This window comes from Dermacentor andersoni, chromosome 3 (genome assembly GCF_023375885.2).
Source record: "Dermacentor andersoni chromosome 3, qqDerAnde1_hic_scaffold, whole genome shotgun sequence".
NCBI classification, from domain to species: domain Eukaryota; kingdom Metazoa; phylum Arthropoda; class Arachnida; order Ixodida; family Ixodidae; genus Dermacentor; species Dermacentor andersoni.
Window position 1 is genome coordinate 109,096,866 of NC_092816.1, and position 27,510 is coordinate 109,124,375.

General features: G+C 45.2%; 2 protein-coding genes across 5 annotated transcripts in view; one reads left to right on the top strand and one right to left on the bottom strand.

The window, feature by feature from the left end:
- Nucleotides 1-23,560, top strand: Dpit47 (DNA polymerase interacting tpr containing protein of 47kD). 2 transcript variants are annotated; one of them, XM_050186545.3, is made up of 11 exons: nucleotides 1-302; nucleotides 885-999; nucleotides 2,201-2,362; nucleotides 3,918-3,995; nucleotides 4,200-4,267; nucleotides 4,832-4,888; nucleotides 5,003-5,089; nucleotides 14,437-14,595; nucleotides 17,949-18,083; nucleotides 20,921-21,003; nucleotides 23,424-23,560. In XM_050186545.3, the coding sequence occupies exons 1-11, from the start codon at nucleotides 183-185 to the stop codon at nucleotides 23,515-23,517; spliced, it is 1,158 nt and encodes a 385-aa protein (XP_050042502.2). In that variant the 5' UTR covers nucleotides 1-182; the 3' UTR covers nucleotides 23,518-23,560. The 2 variants fall into 2 exon arrangements, with proteins under 2 accessions (XP_050042502.2, XP_054931065.2); XM_055075090.2 differs by lacking the exon at nucleotides 1-302 and adding an exon at nucleotides 360-543.
- The window catches only part of LOC126539654 (BICD family-like cargo adapter 1), a 196,909-nt gene continuing 192,955 nt past the window's right edge, over nucleotides 23,557-27,510 (bottom strand). For all 3 annotated transcript variants that reach the window (XM_050186534.3, XM_050186533.3, XM_072287275.1), the window contains exon 9: nucleotides 23,557-27,042. In XM_050186534.3, the coding sequence (XP_050042491.2) occupies nucleotides 26,848-27,042 (195 nt within the window). In that variant the 3' untranslated portion in view covers nucleotides 23,557-26,847. The remainder of the gene's footprint in view (nucleotides 27,043-27,510) is intronic.

Genomic DNA, 27,510 nt, shown 5'->3' on the forward strand with positions numbered 1-27,510 from the left:
AGAAGCCAACTAAAGGACGATGCGCGATGTGTGACCACATGGTTTCTGTTTAGAGATTCTGTGGCGTAGAGCTCAGACTCAATTATTTAAAGGGTTCAAATTCGGGCTGTGAAATCGCGAGGAGCGTTTCTGGCGATCGTGCACAAGTCTACCTGTGACCAAGCAGTCGGAAGGCTTGTGACATGGATGAGGAAGAGAGGCTGAAGGTGCTCGAAAAGCTTCAACAAGATGAAGAGGAGTTCTTTGCCAACTTGAAACCAAGTAAATATCAGGATGGCTGGAAAGAAGAAACCTGGGAAAAGGTAGCCACACGATTGCTGTAATAGCATTACTTAGTTCTTTGAGATTGATTAAACTTCACTGATTGCGCCCGTAACTTTCGTAGGAAATTAAAGAAGTGGTGAGACGCGAACAAACCAAGATGACCATCTGTGTCCAACGTTGCAGTGCATAACCCGCAAGCTCCGTCACAACGATTGTTTTCACTCTATTAAAGAGTGCTTCGAGGATCGAAATCGAGGTGTGCGATGAGCCCTCGCTACGGTACGAACATGATCGAGCTGTCACCAACTTACCACCCCATTTTACATGGTGTTACATCGCGCACTTCGCTTCTTGTGATCACACTGTCGTCTACGTCGTTTGTAAGATGATGGTTACCTACACGAAAGTGAGAAGTGTAAAACGACTCAGTACGGATGCTTTCTCTTAGGAATCATGGATTTCTGCCGTGTGTCCGACTAAGAGTATAACCAAGATTGTCACGATTTTAGTGCAGTTTTTATAGTTTTTAATTGTTAAACTAGCTCTTAGAACTGACATGCAGCTGTGTGTATCTCAGTGCGAAAATACTATTACTAAGTCATACTCGTGCTTCGTCGCAGGAAATGGAAGAGCATCCCTTGTTCGCGACAAAGCTTCCAGACAATGCAGATTTGCCACCCCTAGTAGAAGCCATGCAGCAGTTAAAATATGATGCTGAACTGAATGGTCCGGAAGGTAACACACAACTTGATGTCATTGTTGAAGTTGTAACATATATTTCTTACTTTTGTTTTGTAGTAATGGTTGTTACGAAGTCATATTTTCACAATCAGCTTGTTAAATTCATCTGCTAACCCGTTATTAGTGGTTATATGTGACATTGCATATGTGAAATTGCAACACTGTGTTAAATTCTATAGATTTCGATATTGCTAAGACAGATTGATAATATTTTCAGGATGCCACATACATTAAGCCATATGGTGCTCCCTGGAATACAACTCCAAGTGGCAGTTTAGTAATGCGTCCCAAGTGCTTGCCAAGTTTCATTTTACAAACAATTTATTCTTAATTTTCGGCCTCTTAAAGTCATCCTGAAAAACCTCTATTCACTCTTTCTTGCGGTGCATCGATTTCTATTGCGGATATGTGGATATGTCTGTGCCAGAAAGAATCCAATTGCATATGCATCTTTGAAAATGTAAGCTACGATTTTTCAGTAATTTTCTTGCCGGATCTGCAGAAAGGAGTTGTGCATGAGTCGCAATGTTTGTAGACAAACCTTTGGTGCCAAGTATGTAGGAAAGGCATCGCCCAACAAAGCACAATGTACAATTATGGTGTCATGGTAGACTGCATAGCTGCTGTGAACAAAGACCTCAGCAGTTCTCAACTGGCAGGTGGCTTACCGAGCTCTTAGAAACAGCTATGCTTCCAAGGTAATAGAAGTGCGTAATAAAAAAAGAAAGTTTACAAAACATCTCTTATGCTGGAGATTTTCATAGCTGGCCAATGCATGAGCCCTGGTCAGTCCTGAACAGCCATCGAGACAAAACCATGTTGTCTGTAACATCATCAAGGGGTGTACGGTAGTGCAACTAAAAGACTGGACCAAAAGAAGACACACAGGGGCACTCATAGCGCTGTGTGTGTCCCTGTGTGTCTTCTTTTGTCCCGTCTTTTAATCGCGCTACTGTACACCCCTTGAAGATGCATTACCAACAAGCCCACATTGTAACCCTCTTGTTTGTAACAGTATGGGCTACACTTACATAAGAGAAGATTTGGGAGTCTGACTCGAGGACAGGAATGATGCCTGATGTGTAAAAAAATTTGATGTGAAGAACTTTTCTACCCAAAAGGTAGCCAAGTGTGTTTGACTTTCTTTAATGGCTAACCTACAACGATTTTTACCTTGCTTGTATTTTGCCTTTAGATTTAGCTGAGCAGTACAAGGCTGATGGAAACAACAACTTCAAGTTGAAGAAATACCGCTGGGCGGTCATTTCATACACAGAGGGACTCAGGCAGAAGTGCAAAAACCTTGAGCTTAATGCCCAACTGTACTGTAACAGGGCGGCAGCCCATTTTCGGATAAGTAAGTAATCATGGCTTTTTGTTTTGTTTTTCTGAGTTTGATATAGTATGTTTTCTCTCTTTGTTCTTTCTCTACTGCAGTAAAAGGCACTCATTACTGGCGTTCGGCACATATATTTAAAAAGTTAGTGGCAACATTTGTAGTTGTATTTATCATTATAGCTTAAAGACCAACTACAACAAAGTTTTAGACTGTGTAGAAAGCCTAGTTTGAAATAGTGTATGTACGCACCAGCCTTCATGCAAAACTTTGTAGTATCTGGAATGTGGGTGGATGCAGCATAAAAAACTTGCAATGATAGTGCTAGGTAGTTTTTGATACTGAAATTTAAAAAAAAGGAGAAATTAATGCTACCGTTGCTGCTCATTGTAAATGACGCATAACTCGGTGCATCGGTGTACTAGTACCACGCGTGAGACTAACCTCCATGATTAGGCAATCTGAAGACCTTGGAGGCCATAATCTAGGATTAATGTTACGTCTGTCAACTACTTGGTGGATTAATCATCTGCTTAAGTGCTATTTAAAGGCTGGTAATAAGAAAATTAGGTGATTGCCACCCTGCAGCTCTGCCCAGACTGCTTCACTAGTATGTACTGCTACTCATTTATAACCAATTTAGTGAAAGTGAAATTTTGTTGCAGTTGGTCTATTGAATAAAACATTGCTAACCACTTGAAGTGTTCTCTGATACATAACTGCGAGTCGGCCTAGTTGGAACAGATTCATGTTAAAACTTTTTGTGTGAGAGAAATCAAACCGCGAGAGAAATTGTGGAAGCACACTGGATTGAAAAACTAAAGGAAAAATGCATCAGCCATCCTTCTGTTTCATTGTTGGATAAAGAAAATTCGCTTCTGTCGTCACACTTTTAATGCATTTTATTGTAAGTGGTTGTTTCATGCGCCTTACTGTTTTTATGCTGACCGGGTGGCTTTGGTCCACGTCTTTTTATCACAAGTGTTGTTATATGTGCTATAGACGTGCTCTGTTGACTAGATCGCGCAGATCTGTGGGTATTATATGAACTATAGGCGTGCTCTGGTGACTAGATCACGCAGATCTGTGGGTATTATATGCGCTATAGGCGTGCTCTGGTGACTAGATCGCACAGATCTGTGGGTATTTAAGCAGGTGGTTCTTCAAAAATAAAACCAGTTGTTAGAAAGTGCTCGTCCTTGTGTTGCTCCTATTCTTCGTCCCTGTTTGTTTGTGCACAAAAAGTTTTCAGATGAGTTCTCTGATATTTATGAACGACATTCACTGAAGCACAGAAAAAGGCACGAACAAGAATCAACATATGACATTTCAATGAGGCTTATTGCGTGAAAAAAGGAAAGAATAAAAGCAGGAATTTACAACACTATGTCTCATGCCCACAGAATCAACATATGCAGGTTGGACCATTCCAGAGAAAAATTGCACCTTTTGCAAAGCGGTCATCTGATTTCGCTAAACTTTGTTACAGCCACACAGACAGATAGCAAAGGTTCATGCTGTTCATCATTTAAGTTACTCCATCCGATTACTCTTTTCTTGACTTGCACACTTACAGAAAATTATGGCTCAGCCTTGGCTGACTCAACGGCTGCTTCAAAACTCAAGCCAAACTACACGAAAGCAATGACGAAAGGCAAGTATCAGCAAAGTTATCAATCACAGCATAAGGCTGCTGCTTTGTCAGGCACTTGATGTTTGTAAAGGCATGTATGCTCATTCAATTGCATATTTTTTGTCAAATGGATAACTACCATGCATTTAATTAATCTTAATTGTGTTCTTCCTTTTGACATCCTGCTACACCCCCCCCCCCCCCCCCCCATTTCATTGCATTTAGCTGCCCTATGTTGCTGTGAATTAGAACGCTATCAGGAATGCATAGACTGGTGCAAGCAGCTCTTGCAGGTAATGCTACAAACATTCTGTTTCTTTGTTTGCCTTTGGACGGCTTCAATTATGTTTGAAGCAGTGTCCCGTTTCTTGTTCTTGTGGATTTCTCAGTCGGTACTCTTTTCAGTACCAGCAGTAGAGACTTTACTTTCACCAGTGCACATAAAACATACTTGCTGTGCTAATGGCATAACAGGAATGTTTAGTATGAGAGTGGTAATAGATTCAAGCCAGAATGTTACGCCTGCTTTGCAACATTCATGGACGTGTGGGAAATAGCCAGCTGTAAAGCACACTTTTGCTTGAACTATTGTTTGTGTGAGAAACATTGTGACATTTGGTTTTAATCATGTACAGCTTAGCTGCTGAGCTTCTATTACTACCACGCTTTAAAATATGTGTGTTAGCAGATTGTGCCATGTGCTATTCTGCCTCGCAATATTATCAAGCAATAATCCCTCAAACACCCTTCTGCCTCTTGCGATCTGAAGGTTTTTAATTATATTGATAAAAATGTTCAAATCATGTTTTGTAGTACCAATTGCACACTGGGCTCATGGTTTATTGTGCCCCTTCCAGCTGGACCCTGCAAACGCAGAAATGAAGGTGCTGAAAGAGAAGGCAGAGAAAGCGCTGGTATGGCCACTAAGATTTCAACTGTTGCGAGCTTTCTCGGATTTGTGTTGTTCTAGTCCTTGTCATTGCCTGTTCTTTGACTTGTTTCACTGTGTCTCCTCTCCTCACTTACAGAAATTAGATGAGCGGAACCGAAGAAAAGCAGAGCTGAAGGCAAAACAGGAAGCCCAGAGAGAGGCAGCTCTCAGAAGTGCCCTTTTGGTGAGCTTGTTTTCGCGCTCACTACCTCATATATGTGCGCAATCATGTCAAGTTCTCTTCGGAAGGATTAGCGGAGTGCTTTGGCACTAGGTTTTCATGTTTGACATACTTTCCTTGGCAATCTAATGTTCACAGTTTGTGCTTTAGTTACACGTGTGAGGTGAACGTATCAGCTGTATGTGCCTAACCTTGTTGGGAAGTGGCAGCTGTCAATAGACCCTGCTCCACACTCGGGTAGCCGCTTCTATTTTTGCAGCGGATACCTGGTTCTATTGGCTCACTATTGGCTTAACAGCTTTTCATGTTTGCAGTTGTGTTCTAGTTTAACAGTTGAGTTAAGCAAGGGCATATTATGTGTTAAGCGAGAATGACCGTTATGATAGATCAGATGGAGGCTCCTTGAGATGCAAATGAACACTTTTCTGAAGCGGTGTTCTTGGCCCATGGCCCTTGGTCCCTAGCAACTGCAGAACTCTTTGCTAAGGTGGCAATAAGGCTTGTTGCATAGAAGAGGGGGCTAGGAATCTCTGATTTCGAACAGGTCATCATTGGGAACCAGTATTGACGTACAACATCAGTAGTTGGAGGTTGATCATATAGAAAATAGGCTTGCATTAAGGGATAAAACGATGGCAGCAAAAGCATGAGTAGGTGACATTCTAAAAGTGGAATTGGGCAATGCAGTGTAATAACAATAGTAATAATAATAACAATATCTGCATTTTCGTCGTAATATGATGAGGGAGACAAGGAGAAAAAAGCTGCAATGTGTAGGACATATTATTGTTGGTTTGGAGTAACCGAGTAGGGGCCAAGGGAAGGAAAAGGCAATTAGTGGCTGAAGATTTAGAAGGATGGAGAGGTTAGGAAATTTGCAGGCATAGGATGGGTTCTATACTCGCGAGCAACTTTCTATGGCTATGAAGGGAAAGCTACGGGGGCGAAGCACCTGCACATGTGTTACTACGCCAAGTAGTCCGCCAGCATTTTACAGTGCTTTTGCTTGCTCAGAACAGAGACTGAATCGACGCAGCTTCCACGTGCAACGGTTTCGCGTTTGCCCAGATGCGGAAGGGAATAACTGTGAAATAAGTAAACTTTTACATTCAGTGGTGTGTTTTGCCTTGTTTGACTGTTGCTAATAAGGTGTTTTGTCTTCCCCAGCCTAAACTAACATGCATTAAAATGCTGGGCTCTTTTCAGAAGCGCTCTCACTTGTGTGCGCTTTGCCTCCGTAGCTTTCGCTTCGTAGCCACAGAAAGTTGTCCGCCAGTATAGTCACACAGGACAGGGGTAATCACAGTGTTCTGCATGAAAAGCTTCTGTCCTGCAGTGAACTCTTAATTAGGTAGGCTGGCAAGGATGAAGACGGCAATACTGCCTACATGGCAGTAAGATTCTCCAATCTTACCCTTCGCAAGAGCAGGGAGAACCTGCACCTTTATTTATTCCAGCAATGAACATGTTTCATCACGACCAAGTATTCACCAACATAGTCGAGCAAATGTGGATGGGAATGAATGAGAACTTTCAAAGGTTCCTGCATACCTGCCAACTTTCCCAAACTTTTCGGGAAGTTTATAGAATTTGGAATTGTTTTAAAATTTTATGAATGTTGCATGAATATGTATTGTTGTAATCTCGGCGCTGACGCCCGTTGTTGCAAATGGGTCGCAAGCCCCAAGGGTAGCGTTGGCCTGGCGGCCTGGGGCACAACTGGAAGCATCCGAAGGTCCTGGCAAAGCATGAGTCGACTGGTAACAGAACAACTTGTTTATTCTAGCATCGCAAAAGAGCGGGCGGTCAGGTCGACCGAAGTGGAGAGACGGGAGAGCACGCTACTCAACGGAAGAAATCGGAGCCTCTCTCTTGGCGTCCGGGGGCAGCTGCTCTTATACTCTCGGAGTTGAGGGCAAGAAGGAACGCCTCGCCACAGGCACACGTGACGGCGCCACGGACACGCTGAGAGACACGTTGAGACGAGTGTAGTGACGCATCCGCCAGGCCGGCGCCGGTCAGACCTCCTCGCTTCACACTTGGGGAGCTCCTCTCCCCGGCTGCCGCGCTTTGACAAGCGTGGGCACCAACATGCACACACCCACACACGCACACTTGAAGACACGTGGCATTGAAACATGCCTGGACGCGCTTGGCGGGGAGGCGTATTGGCGGCGCTGAACGGGCCAAAATGTCCGCCGCTTTGAACGAAGCCCCGGCGTCCGTTGCATCCGCGCCGGCTATACCGCGCGTCGTAGGCGAAACGTAACAGACCGCCCCGCCGGGGGAAGGAGATCCCGATGGTCAGGGGACTGCATCCGCTGTCCGGAGGGATGTCGCTCGATGATGCTCATAACCGAAGTCGGGCGTCCTTCGGCGTTTCTTGAGCGCAGCGCACAGAGAAGGCCTCGTTCTCTCGTTCAGGTTCACACAGGACACTGCAAAGTGACTTCGGGAGAGTTGACATTTTTGTTCTCGTTCCCGGCAAGCGTTAGAACTACGCCGAAACTCAACCGCTCAGTCAGCAAGCACGAAACAACCCTCACTAAGCCCTGCCAGGCTCTTTCCCCTTTTATACCACTGCCTAGTTCCTTACAGTAGTCTAGCAGCACTCAGAACGCGTCCACAAATTGGAAAATTGCACTAGAAAGCACGTCATCACTTTGAAACACTAAACAAAAGCAATATGTTAAAAATCCTGCCTCAGGAAGAAAAACATCAGTAACAAATAACTTTGAGGCTGATTCTTACGTTAGGGGCTTCGACTTAAGCCATCGGCGTTACCGTTGAGACTCCCCTTTTTGTAACGCACCTCAAAGGAATATTGTTGCAAAGCGAGGCTCCAGCGCAGGAGGCGCCCATTTTTGGGAGAGATGGTCTGCAGCCATTGGAGAGGGCAGTGATCCGTCTCAATGATAAACCTCGAGCCGGCTAGGTAGCATGACAATTTCTGAACGGCCCACACGAGACACGCACACTCTTTGTCGGTGGCGCTGTACACCTGCTCACGACTGGTCAGCTTACGACTAGCATACAGGACGGGGTGTTCCACTTCTCCATTTTCCCGTTGGCACAGTACAACGCCCATGCCTCGCTCACTAGCATCGCACTGAACAACGAACCCTTTTGTGTAGTCTGGCGATCGTAGCACAGGCTGGCTTGTTAGGGCGCTCTTTAGGGCGCTAAAAGCTCTTTCCTTTGTCTCGTCCCATACGACTGTTTGGGGCTCTGTTTTTCTTAGAGCATCCGTCAGGGGAGCCGCGATATCAGAGTACCTGGGGATGTACCTCTGATAGCCGGCGACACCTAAGAACGACCGAATATCGGTCTTCGTGCGCGGTTGCGGGAAGTCTCGCACAGCGGCCACCTTTATTTCAGAGGGGCGGCGACGACCCCGTCCAATCACGTGACCGAGGTAGACAACCTCGGCCTGTGCTAACTGGCACTTGGGAGCCTTGACTGTCAAGCCCGCATCGCGCAGGCGGGTTAGCACTGCCCGCAAGTGGGCCATATGCTCAGGCCAGGATGCGGAGAATATCGCTACGTCGTCTAGATACGGTAAAGCGAATTCTTGCTGTCCCCGCAATACTTTATCCATGAGGCTTGAAAAGCAGTATGGCGCGTTCTTCAAACCAAAACTCAACACTTTAGGACGGAATGTTCCCATTGGTGAAATGAACGCCGCATACCTACTAGCCTCTTCTGTAAGTGGAACCTGCCAATAACCCCTGACAAGATCTAGGGTGGAAATAAACTGAGCGCTACTAACTTTCTCAAGGCGCTCCTCGATGTTAGGGATCGGATAAATTTGATCCTTAGTGATGGAATTAAGCCTGCGGTAGTCGACGCAAGGACGAGGTTCCTTGCCCGGTACCTCAACTAAAATCAAAGGGGAGGTATAATCACTCTCACCCGCCTCAATAACTCCGAGCTGAAGCATTTTCTTTACCTCAGCCTCCATAATATCGCTCTGGCGGGGAGACACCAGGCCTCTCAGAGAACAGACCTTGAAACTCTTGTAAGAGCTGGTGTAGTTCGGTTTTCTGCTCAGGCGACAGCGATGCTTTACTGATTAAGTCACTAATGACTTGATCGGTGTCTTTCCTGTTCGTCACTGAGCCTAGTCCCGGAAGCTCGACCGGAAGCTCTTCGGGAACGTTTACCATCATGCACACCACTGCTTCCCGTTGTTTATAGGGTTTGAGCAGATTACAGTGGTAAACTTGCTGTGCTTTCCGCTTTCCTGGCAGACTCACCACGTAGTTAACGTCCGACAGTTTTTGAACAATCCGTGCTGGGCCCTCCCACTGCACGTCGAGTTTGTTCTTTAGCGACGTGCGCAATATCATGACCTCATCGCCCACCTCAAAACGACGGGCCCTGGCTGTCCAATCATAATAAACCTTGGCCCTCTGCTGGGCCTTTGCCATTGCTTCACCTGACAACTCCTGTGCCCTTCTTAAGCGTTCGAGGAGCCTAAGCACGTACTCCACCACGACTGGATCGTCGCCCCTGCCTTCCCACGATTCTCGAAGCATGCGAAGCGGAGATCGCAGCGAGCGACCGTACACCAGCTCAGCTGGCGAAAACCCCGTAGCCGCATGCGGCGCGGTCCTTAATGCAAACATCACCCCAGGCAGACACAGCTCCCAGTCAGTTTGTTGTGCAAACCACAATGCTCTCAACACGCGCCTCATGACGGAGTGGAGCTTCTCAATGGAATTCGACTGTGGGTGGTACACTGAGCTGTGTAACAGCTTTACCCCGCACCTTTCAAGAAAGGCTGTCGTCAAAGCGCTCGTAAACACCGTGCCCTGATCTGACTGGATTTCCGCAGGAAAACCAACTCGCGCAAATATGGACAGTAGTGCATTGACTATCTCAACTGAGCTGAGTTCTTTAAGCGGCACTGCTTCAGGGAACTTTGTCGCTGGGCAGATCACAGTCAAAATGTGTCTGTACCCCGTGGCTGTTACCGGCAGAGGTCCCACTGTATCAATAACGAGCCGTCTGAAAGGCTCCGTAATGATAGGTACCAACTTCAACGGCGCCCTCGATTTGTCCCCTGGTTTGCCCACCCGCTGACAGGTGTCACATGTCCTCACAAAGTGGTCTGCGTCCCGAAAACACCCTGGCCAATAGTACTCTTGCAAGAGACGGTCCTTAGTTTTCTTAACTCCTAGGTGTCCGGACCACGAACCCCCATGCGACAAGCGCAACAGATCCTGACGGTAGCACTGAGGCACGATCAGCTGATCGAACTCCACTCCCCTGCGGTCTAGATACTTCCGGTACAGGACCCCACCTCTTTCCACAAAATGAGCATTTTTCTTGGCGATACCTTCCCTGACATTGCAGCGTATGTTTTCTAGGCTGCCATCCTTTTTTTGCTCGGCTATCAAAGCCGACCGGCTGACTTTTAGCAACCTATTAAGTCCGTCTGACGTAGGCGCGATGAGCAAATCTGCAGATAGCTCTTCTAACTTTCCCGTGTCGGGCATTTCCTCTCCAGTATCTGGTGCCTTCAACGCTACAGGCTCAATTGTATTCAGTTCGGACGTGCTCAGAATATCAGCTTGCTGCGCCTCTGACCCTTTCTCATTGTTCGACAATGTCGGTCCCGCAACTACCGCCTTTGCAGCGAGCTCCCGAACCTTCGATCTGGTTAAGGCCTGAACGCTAGCCTCACCAAACAAAAGCCCCTTCTCGCGCAGGAGGTGATCGGACCTGTTCGAAAATAGGTACGGGTACTGGGGGGGCAGCATAGATGACACTGCTGCGCCTCCGTCTCAAGCGTTCCGAAAGGTCCTTCAATAAGCACTTTTGCTACGGGCAGACACACGCTATGAGCTTCCACGGCTTGCTTGATCCATGCGCACTCGCCCGTGAACATATCGGGTTCTACGTAAGAGGGGTGAACTACATCCATCGTAGCTGCGGAATCGCGAAGCACTTGGCACTCTTTCCCGTTCACGAGGAGGTCTCGCATGTAAGGCTCGAGAAGCTTCATGTTCTCGTCAGTGCTACATAATGACAAAAACACGACTTTTGTTTTTGTTTCCGGACACTGCGCCAAAAAGTGACCCGGCTTCTGGCACGTATAACACACGCGCGCTTGCCTCGTTTCGAACCGCTTTCTGCGTTCGGCTTCGGTTGCCGCCGTCTCCTTACGTTCGGTCGGACTGCTTTCACTCGCATCTGCACTACGTGTGTCCCCCTTTGCTCTCATGGGTGTGAACTTCGGCCTCTCAAACTTGGAGCCAAATTCACCCTTTTGACCTTCCTTAGCTCCGCGAGCGCGACGCGTCACAAACTCCTCGGCTAGCTCAGCGGCTCTAGCCACCGTACTAACGTCTGGCCTATCCAAGACCCAGTACCGCACGTTCTCAGGTAACCGACTATAAAACTGTTCTAGCCCGAAACACTGCAGAACTTTCTCGTGGTCACCAAACGCTTTCTCTTCTTTGAGCCACTCCTGCATGTTTGACATAAGCCTGTAGGCAAACTCTGTATATGACTCACTTTTGCCTTTCTCGTTTTCCCGAAACTTCCGACGGAACGCCTCCGCTGACAGCCTGTACTTTTTTAGCAGACTCGATTTCACTTTGTCGAAATCCTCTGCCTCCTCTCTCTTCAAGCGAGCGACTACGTCGGCCGCCTCGCCAGGTAACAAAGTGAGCAAGCGCTGTGGCCACGTTTCCCGAGAGAACCCCTGCTTCTCGCACGTTCGCTCAAAGTTAACCAGGAACAAACCAATGTCCTCTCCAAGCTTAAACGGCCGCATCAGGTCAGTCATTTTGAACAATACTCGTTCTCCTGCACCGTGTGCCTGACTTCCATTACGAGCGCGTTCCATCTCTACCTCGAGACGCTTCATTTCCAAAGCGTGGTCGCGCTCTTCTTTTTCTTTCTCTTTCTGTTCTTTACGTTCGTGCTCCTGTCTTTTTGGCGTCTCTCTCTCCTCAATGGTCTCAAGGCATTCCGACAGCTCGTCATCCTCAGCTTCTAACTCAAGAATTGCCCATAGCAGTTCTGGTTTTCTGAGTTTGTCTGAGACATCCAGACCCAACTCTCTTGCAAGCTCCAGCAATTTCGGTTTGCGCAACGACTTCAAATCCATGGCTTCTCTGAATGCTGCTTTCTCTACTGCCTACTATTGTCTTGCCGCAAACTAACCCGGCAGCAACGACAACCACAATTACCAGCTCTGTTTCTGACACTAACAAAAGCCTGGCAAAACTCAGAAGAAGAAAGTCCCGCACTCACCAAACCTCGCAGCCAAGAATTCAGCGCAGTCGTTCCGCTGCAGGCAACCAGTCATCACACAGGGCTCGTTGCACTGCTCCCGGATGGTCGTTGTGCTGCTCAGCATACAGTCAACCGCATATCTTCGCTGCTGGCCTCCGTTGTCGCGATCTCACCGCTGGCAGACAGTTGTTGTAATCTCGGCGCTGACGTCCGTTGTTGCAAATGGGTCGCAAGCCCCAAGGGTAGCGTTGGCCTGGCGGCCTGGGGCACAACTGGAAGCATCCGAAGGTCCTGGCAAAGCATGAGTCGACTGGTAACAGAACAACTTGTTTATTCTAGCATCGCAAAAGAGCGGGCGGTCAGGTCGACCGAAGTGGAGAGACGGGAGAGCACGCTACTCAACGGAAGAAATCGGAGCCTCTCTCTTGGCGTCCGGGGGCAGCTGCTCTTATACTCTCGGAGTTGAGGGCAAGAAGGAACGCCTCGCCACAGGCACACGTGACGGCGCCACGGACACGCTGAGAGACACGTTGAGACGAGTGTAGTGACGCATCCGCCAGGCCGGCGCCGGTCAGACCTCCTCGCTTCACACTTGGGGAGCTCCTCTCCCCGGCTGCCACGCTTTGACAAGCGTGGGCACCAACATGCACACACACACACACGCACACTTGAAGACACGTGGCATTGAAACATGCCTGGACGCGCTTGGCGGGGAGGCGTATCGGCGGCGCTGAACGGGCCAAAATGTCCGCCGCTTTGAACGAAGCCCCGGCGTCCGTTGCATCCGCGCCGGCTATACCGCGTGTCGTAGGCGAAACGTAACAGTATGAAAAATAAATTCTGCTTGCTAAAAAGTTTCACCTGTCACTCTCCAACCATACCCTTGGAAGGTTTCTGATTGTGAAAGGACACCGGAGGGGTACTTGAGTCAAGCAAGTTTATATAGACAAATTACCAAAGCAGGCGAACGGCAACAGCGGTGTTGCTGGAAAAGTCACTGTGATCTAAAATGTGTTGTTTGCCACACTTTACGTTCCGTAATTGCTGCTGCTTGTGTGCAGTGACTAAGGGTAAGTCATCATTAATAAAGAAGAAGTTAGAAGTTTATTTATTTGACCATTTACTACATGGAGACAACCTAGGAAAGAAAGCTGCATAAGCAGCTTGACAAGCGCATATGTATCTCCAAAGAAAACCTAAAGAAAACATTGTTGAGAAGTGTGCTCGTGGCCTTGCTTGTCTGCAAAATTTTCTGGCAACTGCATTACAACCGGCATTTCGTCTCGCACGGCTGCACTATAAGCTATATGCATATACTTTGAGTTCTATGAGAAGATAAACAGGATTCAGAAAATACCGCATTGTATCTGTTCCCGCACTACAAGCGGTTACATTATAAGTTATCTGAGCTGTACATCCTGTTACTGACAGGAGATGTTTAGTGAACTGTGTGCTTCTTTTGCACTCACACCAATGTGCAAAAAGCTGCTTATGAGTTTGTAAGTTGTGATAATACAAAAGCCTGTAAAGCTGAAAAAAAAAATGATTCAGATCCAAGCTTGAGGGAACGTAGCAAGGCAAAAAGTATTTCCATGCTCTTAGTGTGTAGTCATGACAAAAGTTCCAAGCATTGCACATATATCTGTATTTACTACGTGGAACAATAATTGATCCTTTTAACAGAAATGAGACAATGAAAACTTAGTGCACTGATCTGAACGACCATATCCTGGCTGTTCCTGCAGGTGTGTTTAGTAAAGTACATTTTGTTTTCGTTTTAAAATAGAACCTCATCAATACATTTCTTGCTAGTATGTAGAAATAAAATCTTCAAGTTCTAGTGAGCATGGAAGCCCGGATCCTCAGAACAAGCCTTACGCTTCAGCGATGCCCCTAAAAATCTGCAATTACTTTCCTTGGAAAAGGGCATCCGATTTATACACCCCTCACCTTCATTTTGCTAAAAATGGCATCACTGAAGCCTGTCGTCACCCCAACTTCATCTTTACACAGTATAGCTTCCCAGCTACTACAGTCTATTCTTGCAGTTTCATGAAGAGGGTATACGTCATACAGGTTCTGCCTTTGCTTCTTTTTTACAGGAACGGGGCATTGAGCTTCCCAAAGCGAAGGATGAGGAACTGGAATGCAACAGCTTTGAAGCGCTCATGCCCACCCACCCTGCCTTGCAGGGCCACAGAGTGCACCTGTCACCGACAGGTGATGGTCTCGTGTGGCCAGCCATTTTCCTCTACCCTGAGGTAACGCCTTTCCTGCATGTTACGAAGCGGGCTCGCTAATAAGTCCTTACATGAAGTACAGAGCTTAGCATTTCAACGAGAGAGGGAACTGAGCAGCCTGATTTTTTGTTAGTTACAACGACATGAAGTTAACAGACAATGATGACAAGCAAGGCATAGGGGAAATAATTAGGGGGTTTTAATTGAAGTGTAGAAGTAATAAGGAAAAAGGGAGTGAAAGTGTACAAAAATATACGTTGGTGCTGGTAGGAGCCGAACCTACATCTTCCACATTGTGTGTGCATTACTCCACCATATGAGCAACTATCTTCCTGTACACTTTCTCAGATATTTGTGTATGTGTGCTAGATTTGTCGCTGGAAGTGTTATCCAGCTACACTAATGGCCATGGTGGCACATCCTTTTAACTGCAGCCGTCACATAGTATGCCAGCGGTTAAAAGCTTAGCATTTGATCTTTGCACCCTAGCAACATGGGCAACAAGAGAAGCACAGCACATATTGCATGCAGGGTGTCTACCAAACGGGGAAACTGGGAAAACCGGGAATTCTCAGGAATTTCGAGTAGTCTGGAAAAACTCAGGGAAAACTCAGGGAATTTGTGTCCCTATCAGGGAAAATTAGGAGTAATTTTATTGAAAGGGTCGAAAATTGTAATGCTGGCTCGAGTATGTGGGGTTCTCCTCCGTGCTCTTGGGACAAAGGGACGACAACACAGTAGTGCAAACAATCACAAGGGCATTTATTGCACCTTTCATAGATCAATGCCAGCTAGCCGAGTTGCTATCCACAAAACATGCCGATGGGCGCGCGACATATCTAGAAGTCCGACTCACCGCGACTGGATAGCGAGCGAATATGTTCGCCCCATGCTGGATCCCAACGCCTGGTCGTTCGCGCGTACGGTCACGCGAACGGTGGCGCGCTCGAAGGCGGCCACGCGAGACGGTCTCGCAGAAGCATGGATCGGCGCACGCGCGGGACGTCCGCCGCGTTTCGCCAGTCCGGCGCTCAAGAGGAAGAGCCTTTCTTTCCCGCGCCTAAGTAACCCCGCCGCAGCGCAACACTCGCGCCATCTCTCGCACTGCGCCTCAACCACTCCGACCGCCGCGGGCGCCAGGCCACGCGGCAAAGCCGCACTGCGGGAGCTATGCGGGAAAAACTAGATCTCAGGGGACGCGTGAGAGTCACGCATCCCCACAAGTAACAGACAGGAATCATAATGAATCGTCTTTGATGCCCTGTCATTGACTGGAGGAGTTGCCAGTGTACAGTCAGCAACCGACTTTCCGGATGCCCGATAATTTGGACGGCTTCGCGGCACCACCAACGTACCCCGTAGAGTCATTGTATCAGAAAGTCTGAAATTTTGGATGCAAGAACACTTCGCTGTCCTATTTGCCGGACCTTTTACTGTGACCGCAGGTCCGAAACGGCATTAATCAAAGCCACCACCACTGCCGTTTTGATTACCTCGCCACCTCGAACTGGCGCTCTCGCATGCAGATCCGCTGGCAGCCGTAGCCACCACTGCGGCAACGCTAGACGTAGCTGCTTCGACGTTTGCTGTTAAGCTTCTTGCCGTTGGGTGCCGTGTTTTTCATTGAAAGAATTCGCTGCTGTCAGCAATGGCACTGACTCCGCCGTAGTGGTCCTCGCGATTGGCTTAGAAGCTTGGAAAGCATAGTGCGGTGCCTAAAGCCGGTTCCCGAAAGTCAGCTTCGCCTCTGTACAGAAATGTTACTTGGTGAAGCATATGCAAAAGCATTGCAGTGAAGCATAACAAGCGTGGGAAGGGGCTATTGCCATGGGACACGGTATGTATTCCTTGATTGTACACGCATGTATCCGGTATCTCCTGTCACAGTACGAGCACCGATATGCCTAATACGTGTACCAACAGGCTTTCAAGGGCTATCTCCAGGAAGCGTTCTCTTGCCAAGGCTGGCTGCGTGATGTAATGCTCCTTCCTCCATGAAGGCAAAGCAGCACATCAGACGCTTCCGGCACCACACCACGCCGTAGCTCAGCATGTGTCACACATCGAAGGCAAAGCAGTGCTTCCACACATGTCCGGCACCACGCCACACAGCAGCTTGGCGAGTGCATAGATCCACAGCAAATTCCATTTCCCAGAATTTAAGTGTATAGTGCCTTTTATCTGCCTTTTAAACATCGCTGTTGGAAATTACAAATGAAACTACAGCGTACTAGAAGCTTGAGTGATATTGTGAACAAACATTAGGAAGAACTCTGAAGCGATATTTTTTGTTACTTGTTTGGGAAGTAACTAGTGCATCTAATGCGGTCTTGACTGGTTGCCCGGATGTTCTCATCTGAGTGCCCAAATAAGGGCTCTGGCCTTCGGCTCAAGGTCACTTGAAGGCCACTGACAACGGGAGCTAAAAGCATTTCACGCTTGAAAGACCTCAACTCCAAGCTCACTGCAGCTGCGTGATGCCACAACAAAGTGGCAGCAAGCAGCCGAGCAAAGTGTGCACGAGCAGTGATAGGCAGAAAGAAGGGGGAGCACAACACGGCGGGATGTATGGCTCAGCTAGAGAGCTGCCGCCGGGTGAAAAGCTAGTTCGAGCAACGCTGCCCAGTTGCCCTGGTATTTTTCAAGTCACATTTCGAGATACCTGAAGTCTGGGTGCAAGAACTTTTCGCGGTAAACAGTGAAAGCATATGGGCTGATACCACAGCTGGAAGAAAATTCAGACTTGACTGATATTTTGAGATATCAGAGCTTGAGCTAACAAGGGTTTACTGTAGTAAGGTGCATTTACATAAGATTTGAAACTTTTACATCAAGGAAAAGCCAGGAAAAGATAGGATCATAGCCAGGAAAAGATAGAACAAGTCTTATGGCCCTTCCTGTTGCATGCTTTATGATTTTATCACTTTGCATCAGCAGGATTCATTTCCTCTTGTCCTTGTTCTAAACAAAGAACCTAAAATTCACACCTAGAAAATAAAAGCACATCAATTCCTTATTGTATTTGCTGTGGCTCTACTGACTGCTAATGTTTTAGGGTGCTTACTTGTCGATGGAGTTTAATGTCTACTACGTAACTGCAGCTGTGCTATCAGAGGCGCTGCAGGAGGGCTTTGGGCTTAGCCGTGCTAATCTGATTATAAAGCTGTCTTTGCAATCCACCACCATCGAAATGCAGCCGCCTCAGTTGGAAATCGAGCCCACAAATGCACACTCACAGTCGGACTGCCATAGATGCCCAGCTTTGCAGCTTGTCTCATTCAGCTTAAGAAAGCTTTCAACTCTGGCAATTCTAACAATGAGATGTGATGATGTTGACGAAAATGTCCATCCCCTTGTTTAATTACTGCCTGTAGGTGATGGAGTCAGACTTTGTGCAAAGCTTTGATGAGTCCTCCACCTTCGAAGAGCAGCTTGAACTACTGTTTGGAGACCCTAACAGTCAACCCGAGTGGAATGCCAGTGGTCGCTACACTCCCAACCATGTTTCAGTATGTCACATTGTTTTGTTTTTTTCCTCTGCCATTTTTTTACTCTTGCTTGTTGCTAAAGGAAAGAACAGAAATAAGCACTATTCCTTTTAAAAGTGGTACAGACATGAGTTTTATTTTTGAAGTGTACGGAGATAAAAGCTGTGGTTACATTTCCTGCATTAGAAATATGTGTATATGATCACTCAATGGATAAGTTATAAAATAATTTTTTTTGCAGTATGATTTTGTTTACTGAAGCCATCAAGGCTGAGTGAGAAGGACAGTTATGTCACCACTGCTTCATAATCTCTTCAAGTTCAGAATTCAGAAATAACTGCAAAGGCATGTGAAATGCTTTTCTGAATTCTCAATGGCACTATACGATTGCCAGTGACATTTTCGGAATATGAAAAAGTAAAAATTGATATCCGAGTTGTAGCGTCATATCTTGTTTAAAGAGACACTTAAGGAGGGCACTAAGTCAGGCTAGACTGGTTAATAACCTTTCCGAGTTGCTGCCTGCATTTGTATTATGTAAAATATGTCAGTGCACCAGTGTAAAAATTTATTTCTTGCACCAAACTTAATTTTTTTTATGTTGTGCTCAAATGCTACACCAATGACGAAATTGTGTGGAATCACGGTGTTGTTGTTACAGTCAAACCTTGTTCTACTCCGACCACAAAGAAAGTAGCATTGAACATGAAAATACATTTGTTACATTTAATGTTTGTTATATGTGCACATGTCAGTATCAGCGCGAAGAAAATTCACAATAGGTCTGTGTGAAAAAAACGCAAGCATGATGCTTCTGCCGGGTTAGTTGGTCACTCAGTGCCAGCTTGCCATGCCGATACATTGTAAATCAACAATGCTAAATTGCAAATGCATTTTGCGCCATCCTCAATATACAATTGGTGTAATCACACAACATGGATTGGTAATTTGCTGGCTGCAGGCCAGCCAAGCCAAGCTGTTGGCCATGACGCGAAAGTGTGTCGACAATCTGCACTTAAGTTGCTCTTGCTATTTGATATTTCTCTTACCAGAATATGCATACTTCAAGCTGCAAGCAAACAATTTTCGCTAGGCTAGAACAAGTAATGTCTCATATTTTGCATTTTTTCAGTTACATTATAGCAGTCAAATACTGATTGACGTAAAGCATGGCCAACCAAATTACAGGTTTACTTCGTTACAGTATCAAGGTTTGACTGTGTATTCATGTGTTCAAGTCTGTTTTGTCTAGCAAAGTTTAGAAAGTTTGTGGGTTCTGCCTTTAATTTCTTTGTGAATGTATTTTACAATCCTTTCTTCTCAATAAATTAGCCTTAGTCAGATGTTTCCACAGTCTGCAAGATTATGCAAGATTCTGGGGAGTTGCTGCAGGGATTTCAAAGTTGTGTCATCAGCAGCACTGTTTCATGATATGCGTAAAACATGATCAAAGTTGCTTGTTTGCTATTCCAGAAGTATAATAAAAGATCAGCTTGTGTATAGCTAGTTGGTCCACCTCTAAAGTAAGCTGAAACAGTGCAACTAAACGAACACAAAGAAGAATGTACATGCGTGTTGGGCACGCATATCAAGCCCCCCCAAAGTAAAGCTTTCCTTCTTACGGCAGAACCCGTTTAAAATTGATCAATTGGAGCATTGCAGTCACCCGTCTTGAGGCTGCATTGAAGACGTCATGTGAGTACCAGATAGAGCACAGTTTATATAAAGACAGCATGGTTAAGCCTTAACTATCAAGCTCGAGCTATACTTATCCTAGCTGATTATACTGATGTTGCTGATGACGGGCGGGGCTCATACAGGCCACACATTATACTACTTGTAGTAGCACAGGCTGGATGACAGGGACAACAGAAAGGCACATTTGACAGCCATACAGCACATTGCCAAATGTTCCATTCTGTTGTCCCTGTCGTTCAGCTACAGCAAAGTAGAAGATGCCATGCCAACAAGCCTATACGGCTGCTACCCTCATGCACTTCGAGTTTTGGCACTTGAACATATTCATCGGTGCTCTTGATTCCTTTTATTATCACCACTTCAAGTAATTACACCTGATCCTTAAATGTGTGATGAGGGAAAGTCTTTTCTTCAGAGCAGATGTATTCATTAACGTTTTGGTTGAATGTACAAGATAAGCTGCACTATAATATAATTTTTGAATAAGGATATAATGATATAATGAAATATAATCGTATAAAAGAGGTATATCTTTTATGCTTCTTTACTGAAGAACTTGAGAAATAAAGGGAAAATTAAGGGTTGCAGGGTACCATCCTTGTGTTTCAACTTGTGTGTGCAAAATCACTCTGTAGAAATTAAAATGACCATGCAATGAACCTTAGCACTCAAAAAAGGAAAAATACAAAAGACTGCTGCATTTGGTTCTATATGTACACAGATTGTTGCACAACCTAAAGAAAGTTATTGGCAGACACAATGTCAATTTGCTTGTTTTCTGCCTTGTGCAAGCTGTTCGTGATGTACAGTGACACACACAAGAAAGAAACATGACAGACATGCACACTGGCTACAAAAGACTGGCATTCTTTCAATAAAATACAGTTGGTGGTCAGCAGTCGTCCTGTAATGCATGTTCCTTCTTTGACTTCGTTCAGTTGCACTTTTTTAGCTTGTACTTTGTAATTGAACACTCCAGCTTAATGTTAGTGTCTCTCTAGTATTCGTTAACTCTTGGTAGTGAGCAGTTTGTTCTCGCTGTGATAGTTGCAACTAATTTACTTACAGGGATTTGAAAATATTCAGGTACTTTCAATTTTCCGATCTTGTGGTCCTATCTTATCTTGCACTACTAATGATAACAATCGGCTTTGTTTTAGGTTTGGTTCAAGGACCACTTCACCGGAAAGCCCGTGGCCATCTCCCCAGCGACTACACTGAGGACGGTAGTTTTTAACAAAAGGCAAGTTTTCATTATTTCTGCTCCAGGCATTCAGTCTACAAAGATACAATAGTATGGTCCGTACTGACTTTCCGTACTAACTTGGTAAACATTACTGTGGTGAGAAAGTTTCATCCAGCATGACCATGGCGCAGCCTTAATTTTAAGGTTATGCAAAATGCATCTTTGGTCATGGTACAGACCTGTTGCTAGACTATTGAGTTGCATCTTAATTTTCTATAAAACTGTTATGCCTTTGCTTTGTTCTGAAAGTCACTGATTAGATACCTCATCACCCGCTTGCTTGTCGAATAATAATAATAGCCTTCAATCAGTTTGATGCAGGAAGTCCGCGACAGCCCCAAATGTTCATTTACATTCTGTGAAAAAGAGGCAGAGATTTTTATGTTCTTTTTTTACTTCAAGCAATTGCCTGAGGATGTGCAGTCTTTGTCATTCTTTCAAAGCAGTGTATACACTGTGAAATCTTGATTCATTACTGCTGTATCATATTTGTGTAATGCTTTTCTCAGTTCAGTAACAGTGCCCTAATGAATCCTATTGCTCCTGGCGTTTCTTTTTGTTTTGCTTTTCAGGCATTTGTTTTATTCATGTGTGGTTTTTCGTATTATGCTCTTTTTCTTTATTACTTGTGTATGTGGCGAGTACACACCACAGTGGCTGGAGTGTCCCACAGACAAGTGATTTACACTTCTGTGGGCATGGATTACATCGATTCCCACAGTGCATGGGATTCGTTCTTTCTTTTTCTCTTCGTATGAGCTATTTGGCAAGGGTGCGGCATTCAGAAAGCATGGTCAGGAAATTTCGGAACGGTTCACAGTGGAATACTATGGGTTCTATTGAAATAAAGTGTGTGCACCTGTGTCAGTTAAGTCCTCGCTTGCTACTGTGTCTGTCCACGTAATTTGTACAGTTGCTACTAAATGGCCAGAGGTTGTTGAAGCCAGGTAAAGGACGGTCTTTAAGCACTTAAGACAGGGCCAGGTGAAGCTGTCTCCAATTCAGGCCTGCTCCTATACCTAGCAACCCATTATCGTTCCCTTTGAGGAACATTGGCAGCCGCATTTTTAGCCAGCGACTAACTGTATTTAGAGTCCTTCGTTTTCAGATAAAACCCAATTTTCTTTCACTCTAAACAAGTTTTTATAAAAATTACGTTAAACCCAATGTCTTCCCAATGTTCTGCCCTTATGTGTAGGGTAAGAAAAAAATGCAGGCATTACAAAAGTAATAAATGCTGCCTGCCTTTTGTGAACAAGCAGTCACGACATATCATGTTGGTGCATATATATCAGCACAATGCGCTGGCGGGCTAGTTGGTGCGGATCCATAAATACTTTGCAAGAAATATTGCTGGAAAATCTACACGAAGTGGGCCAGGACATTGCAGTGAAATGACAATGACGACGATGACAATCAACTTAATGTATGGCAACTTGGTGGGGTTTTGTATCGCTGTCGAAAAAGGCAGACTCCATCCCTCTGCTGAGCTGAGTCAATACAGATGTACATTCTTGAGTTTGAATGATATCTACCAGAACGAAGCGCCGAGAACAGCATCCAAGTGCTGGCCTACTGGCAGGATGCCATGCCACTACCTGCTGTACAACCTAGCGGACATAGTGCCTACGTTGCCCTGCATTACAAACAGTAGCTGCGAAATTGAAAGGATGTTAACTAAGGTGTGCATGTATGGCAACGAGGGATTGTAAAATAAGGAAAGGCATCAAATGTCGTGCAAAGCTGCCTGTGTACACTGCCCCCCTCCCCCCTTCTTTTTGTTAATTTGGGTGCAGAGAAATTGGGAAACAAGGCTTCTCCAAGCATGTCTGTGTTTGTTTTGTTCGTGTGGTTTCTCTAAAAATTTTCAATAATGCCTGCCAACAAGCATTTGCATGTGGATAAGTTCATGACACGACTTGCAAGCTGCTCTCTTTATGTCGTTAGATATTCCTGCGAGTGATTTGGCGTGCTTAAATAAAATGTTCATGTATAGAAAGAGACCATTGCCTCCGTTAATTGTTTGTGAAAGCAGCAATTAAAATCCCAAACTTTGGGCTGCCTGTCACGGAAACCTCAATGTCTTCCCAGTTTTCCTGTTTAATAACAATAATACCAAATTTCCACCTTTCAAATAAAAAAAAAGAATGATAAGCGAATAACGAAGGACCCTGACATGCTGTTGTAAATAAAATGAAAGTAAGTGACACAAGTATAATTAAATCTTAAGGACAGAAAGGAAGCATCTTTAATGCTGTCATTACCCTTGCTTTTCATTAGTTCAGCAACTGTTAAGCCTATTTGGCACCTACTCTTCTTTTGTTCTTTTCACCGTTAGCACAGTCGTCGCAATAATCATTTAGTTTGGTCAGTAATAATAATCATCATCATCTTAATTTTCTCTACTCTCTCTTCAGGTTTCACATCGACAATGGGACTGCATCCTTTTGGATCTTACCCAAAGGCACAGAGTATGAGGCACATTTCCTTGCTGACACTGGCAGCAGATGATGTCCAGAAGAAAATAAACAACAAACCATTCTCGCCATGCAAACGTGAATGTGACATCTTTTATTTCACAACAGTGCACTTTATTTTGCAATCATGTGCACGCACATATTTCAACATATGCAAGATTAACTCGGAATTTGGTTGTTTGCTCACTTGTCCCGATCAGCAGCGAGTTCAACATGACCATAGCACTGACTGTAGCAGCAGCACTAGGTCATGGTTGGTCATTAAAAAGTCGTAGTATTTGGGAGCTGCGGTTATTTGCAACCTTACCACAGTTAGCAGCTCAAACAAGCTTTTTTTAAACATTTTAAGGCTTATTTCGATGTAGTTGGGGCCCTTCTTCACCCTTTCTAAATTGAATGTGCTCTTTTAAGTTTTAAAGCAATGTTCAAAAAAACAAGAAATATTATTCTCAGCTCAAAGTGAGCATTTAAAATTTCCTTAAGTGACGCAGGCATTTTACCTTGTTGTCTACACGTGTGGGTCTGAACACCTGGTGCTCTTGTGGATGGTACCAAAAATTGGCCCAGTCCTTGAGCAGATACACTTAATAGCACATCTGCAGCATCGCTTGTTTCCCATTTGGTCAACAAAAACAGTTGGTTATTGCTTTACGAATGTTTACCTAATGCTCACTGCAAGCTGCTTTTTCAGCACCTGTTGACATTTGATCAGGATTTGTCCTCTCGATAGCTATTTGATTTGCAGATTTCTATGTACACAAAAGCCACGCTGCATTGTCATATTGTACATACAAAATAAAGGCCTCTATCAGCATGTTATCCTTTCACTGACTTAGATAAAACAAACACAAGGTATGCCTTCATACACGCACGAAGACATCACACAGTAGACTGTATGTACAGTTGTACAAAAGCTCATATGGGAAGCAGGGGGTTCTGAAGCTGGGAAACGACAGGCTCTCAAGCTAAAGGTGCAGGAGAAATATGGGCACAAAATTGCTTTTGCAGCCAGGAAAGCCACTGCAAACTGTGCTCGATGATAAGTTTGTGCACTGTCTTGTGACGCGAGAAACAGAAACCGACAATGAAAAATTGATAGAAACGCAAGAAAATCGTCAAGCTAGTAAAAGCATGTCATTCTAATGACAAAATGCTACAGTAGAAAGTCATTTTTGCTACACATTCATGCTATTATCAAAGGTAGACTGGATCTAAATGTGCTAATGGATGTTTGAAAAAGGGAATGCACTTCTTAAATGAAATGTCTAGCAGGGCTCTGCATAGTGAAGGTTTTTTTTTATTCTTTTTTTCTGCTCGCATGCCTTGAATTTATTGCTAGTGAGAACTAGTGGCGTATGGTACAGAATAACAATTTTCCGTTTGTGAGAACAGTTGCTCCATTCAAAACGGCAAGAGTTTAAAATCCCAGTAACTTGAACAGCAATCGTTAAACACAAACCTTCAAAGTAATGAAATACAACAGCCAAAGGAACATTCTACAAGACTTCTAAACTGCATATGAAAAACGCCTCCTTTAACTTCAGCAATTGTGGCTAGATGTGAAATTTTTGTGGCTGATTTGTATGATGCCTACCCACTTGAATGGAAATTCTGCTGGAAGGCTGGCTATGTTGAAGTGTTTTCAAGGGCAATAGCTGGTCCCCCATGTGCCGCACATTGCACGTGCGCAGTTGTGGGCGATGGGCACACAATGAATCCCATTACACGTACTCAACCTCCGTCAGCACATCGTTGCACATAAGAGGCACATGATTCTTAGGCCACGAGAGACTTGATGCAAACTGCCAGGAAAGTGTTTATGGCTTCGGTGAACAAGAACTACACGCACAAACTTTACTGCATATTAGCTTAAAGTGGTCGAACAAAGCCCACACCGTCTCTGAAGGAGAACTGCGTGTGCACCTTTGCAGCCAAGCATGAAACACTCTAATCGCCACTGCAAAGTGTTTCAAATAAAGCTTCGAACAGAGTGCCGTATTTACACACAGATCTTGGAAAGAGATTGATGTCCTTGAGAAGTTGCAACTATCATTTAAACATGTACATTGTAAATATCAACAGCATGTGCCATCAAAAGATCAACAAGTGCACTGGCACCTGTAAAGACCCTTTGGTTGAACCAAGGCCTGGCAACGTTTTGTAAATATGCTATAGCGACAACGATGACTCGTATCTATCCTAGGGATTCTGCAGTACACTGCAATTCGGTGTGCTAGAAAAAGGATTGTTGTAGGCATGAAAAAGCAAAAACACGTTGCACTTTTCTATAAATGTCACATTTAACCTGCGCTTAAGAGACTCGAAACTGCCGCGTTTGAAAATAATCTGATAACTGACCACATAGCAAAGTTCTTGGAAAGTATACCCAACGTTTTCTGTAAATAAAAACGAAGCGCTATTTAAATCACTCTAGAATAGTCTGCAAGCATGTTGCAGAAACCACAGAAATAAAGAAATTTTAATGTTGAAATAGGCTCTGCAAGGTAGCAAATCATTTGCAGTTTGTGGCAGTATTGAACTGTGTAAGCGTCACAACCAAGGATACTTAAATTATATTACAGCTGTGCTAATTGGCAATGAGTACCAGATAAGAGCAGCAGCAACACCAAATTGAAGAACCGCTGAAATAATTGCAAATAAATTAAAACTGCTCAACGAGTGTATTCCTCCGAAGTAAGGCATCATCGGAAAACATTGCATGATTGTTCGCTCATACACATTTTGCCCAAGGTAGCATTCATTTCTGAATCGTAAAACAGTGACACTACAGCTAGTGCATATATTAGACTCTTCGTAAATCATACATTTCAGTATTGCTGCCTGAACAATTCTTTCGCACATAATTAAAATGTGCAATTAGGGATAAAACCCACTGACTGAATGCTCAGAAGCCTTTCCCGTGGTATAACATTCTCTCACTCGACAACGAGACAGTATATAGGCGACAGCACACAAGTCTGCTCGCAGAGCACCAGAAATGAGAGAAGGTCTGCATCAGTAAGGAGTGCTAAAATGTGCGACACGCAACAACGCACTTGACAACCAACAACAACATCCTAATTCTCGCGTCGGTGTGCACAGCACGAGAGCAACTCAGAAAAAGTGTCGGCGCACAACATCGACACGACGATGACATTGATGAGATGAGAAATGTATGCTCAAGGTTTTTCCAGTCTCTTCCCCCGATAAGGGGAAGGAAGCGGGTTTCAAGATCTCTTGAATGGCAGCGGACACTGGAGACCGCAGTATACTGGCACTTCTGTGGCAAGTTCATGAGGGCAGGGGATGAGCGCAGGGGAGAGAGGAGTTGTGGGGCACTGCACACAGGGGGCCCCAAGGGGGCTCACTGGGGTGTCTGAGGGGTCTGCTGTTTCTTCCACAGTCCAAACAGCTTGCCCCCCTTGCTGGGCGTTTTCTGCTGTGGCGACGCGGAGGCACCGTTGGCAGCAGCTGCCTGTGCCTTTCTTCGGCGGTCCTCAGCCTCCTGGCTCCGTAGTTGCTTTTGGACACGCTCATCCAGCAGGGACTGCATGTCCACCTGCAAGAAGAAAACAAAGAAACGTGGGCTGTAGCTGCACCAAGCTTCGCGAAAGTTCCCAGTACGGCGAGTTAATGACACCGCGGGAGGAGCCAACTCGAGGCTGTATGCTGGTGCAGTGCGTCACGGGACTTGCACCATAGTAAGCGGTTTGACACTCATTGCCAGTACCAACATCACAGGAACAAGAAGAAATCATAGCGATGTTACACGGCAACAATGGTATACAGAATAACTGCGATATAGAAACACATATATATAACAAATTATTGGTTCTAACTAAATAATTTTAACATGTATCTCATCTATGTCAGTGCAAAACGAACATATGCTTAAAACAGATACAAGAAGGTATTTTTATGTCACATCTGACTTTGTTATAATGAGGTTTGACCATCCGTGTGCGTTACAGTACTTATATAGTGCTGCACGCATATTTTCATGCATGTGTACAAGGTATGCCTGCAA

Excerpts from the sequence above, each read along its gene's own strand:
- Dpit47 (XM_050186545.3), top strand. The coding sequence starts at position 183 with ATGGATGAGGAAGAGAGGCTGAAGGTGCTCGAAAAGCTTCAACAAGAT. Across the intron at positions 303-884 it reads AAGAAGAAACCTGGGAAAAG|GAAATGGAAGAGCATCCCTT; the intron begins GTAGCCACACGA and ends GCTTCGTCGCAG. Across the intron at positions 1,000-2,200 it reads TGAACTGAATGGTCCGGAAG|ATTTAGCTGAGCAGTACAAG; the intron begins GTAACACACAAC and ends TTTTGCCTTTAG.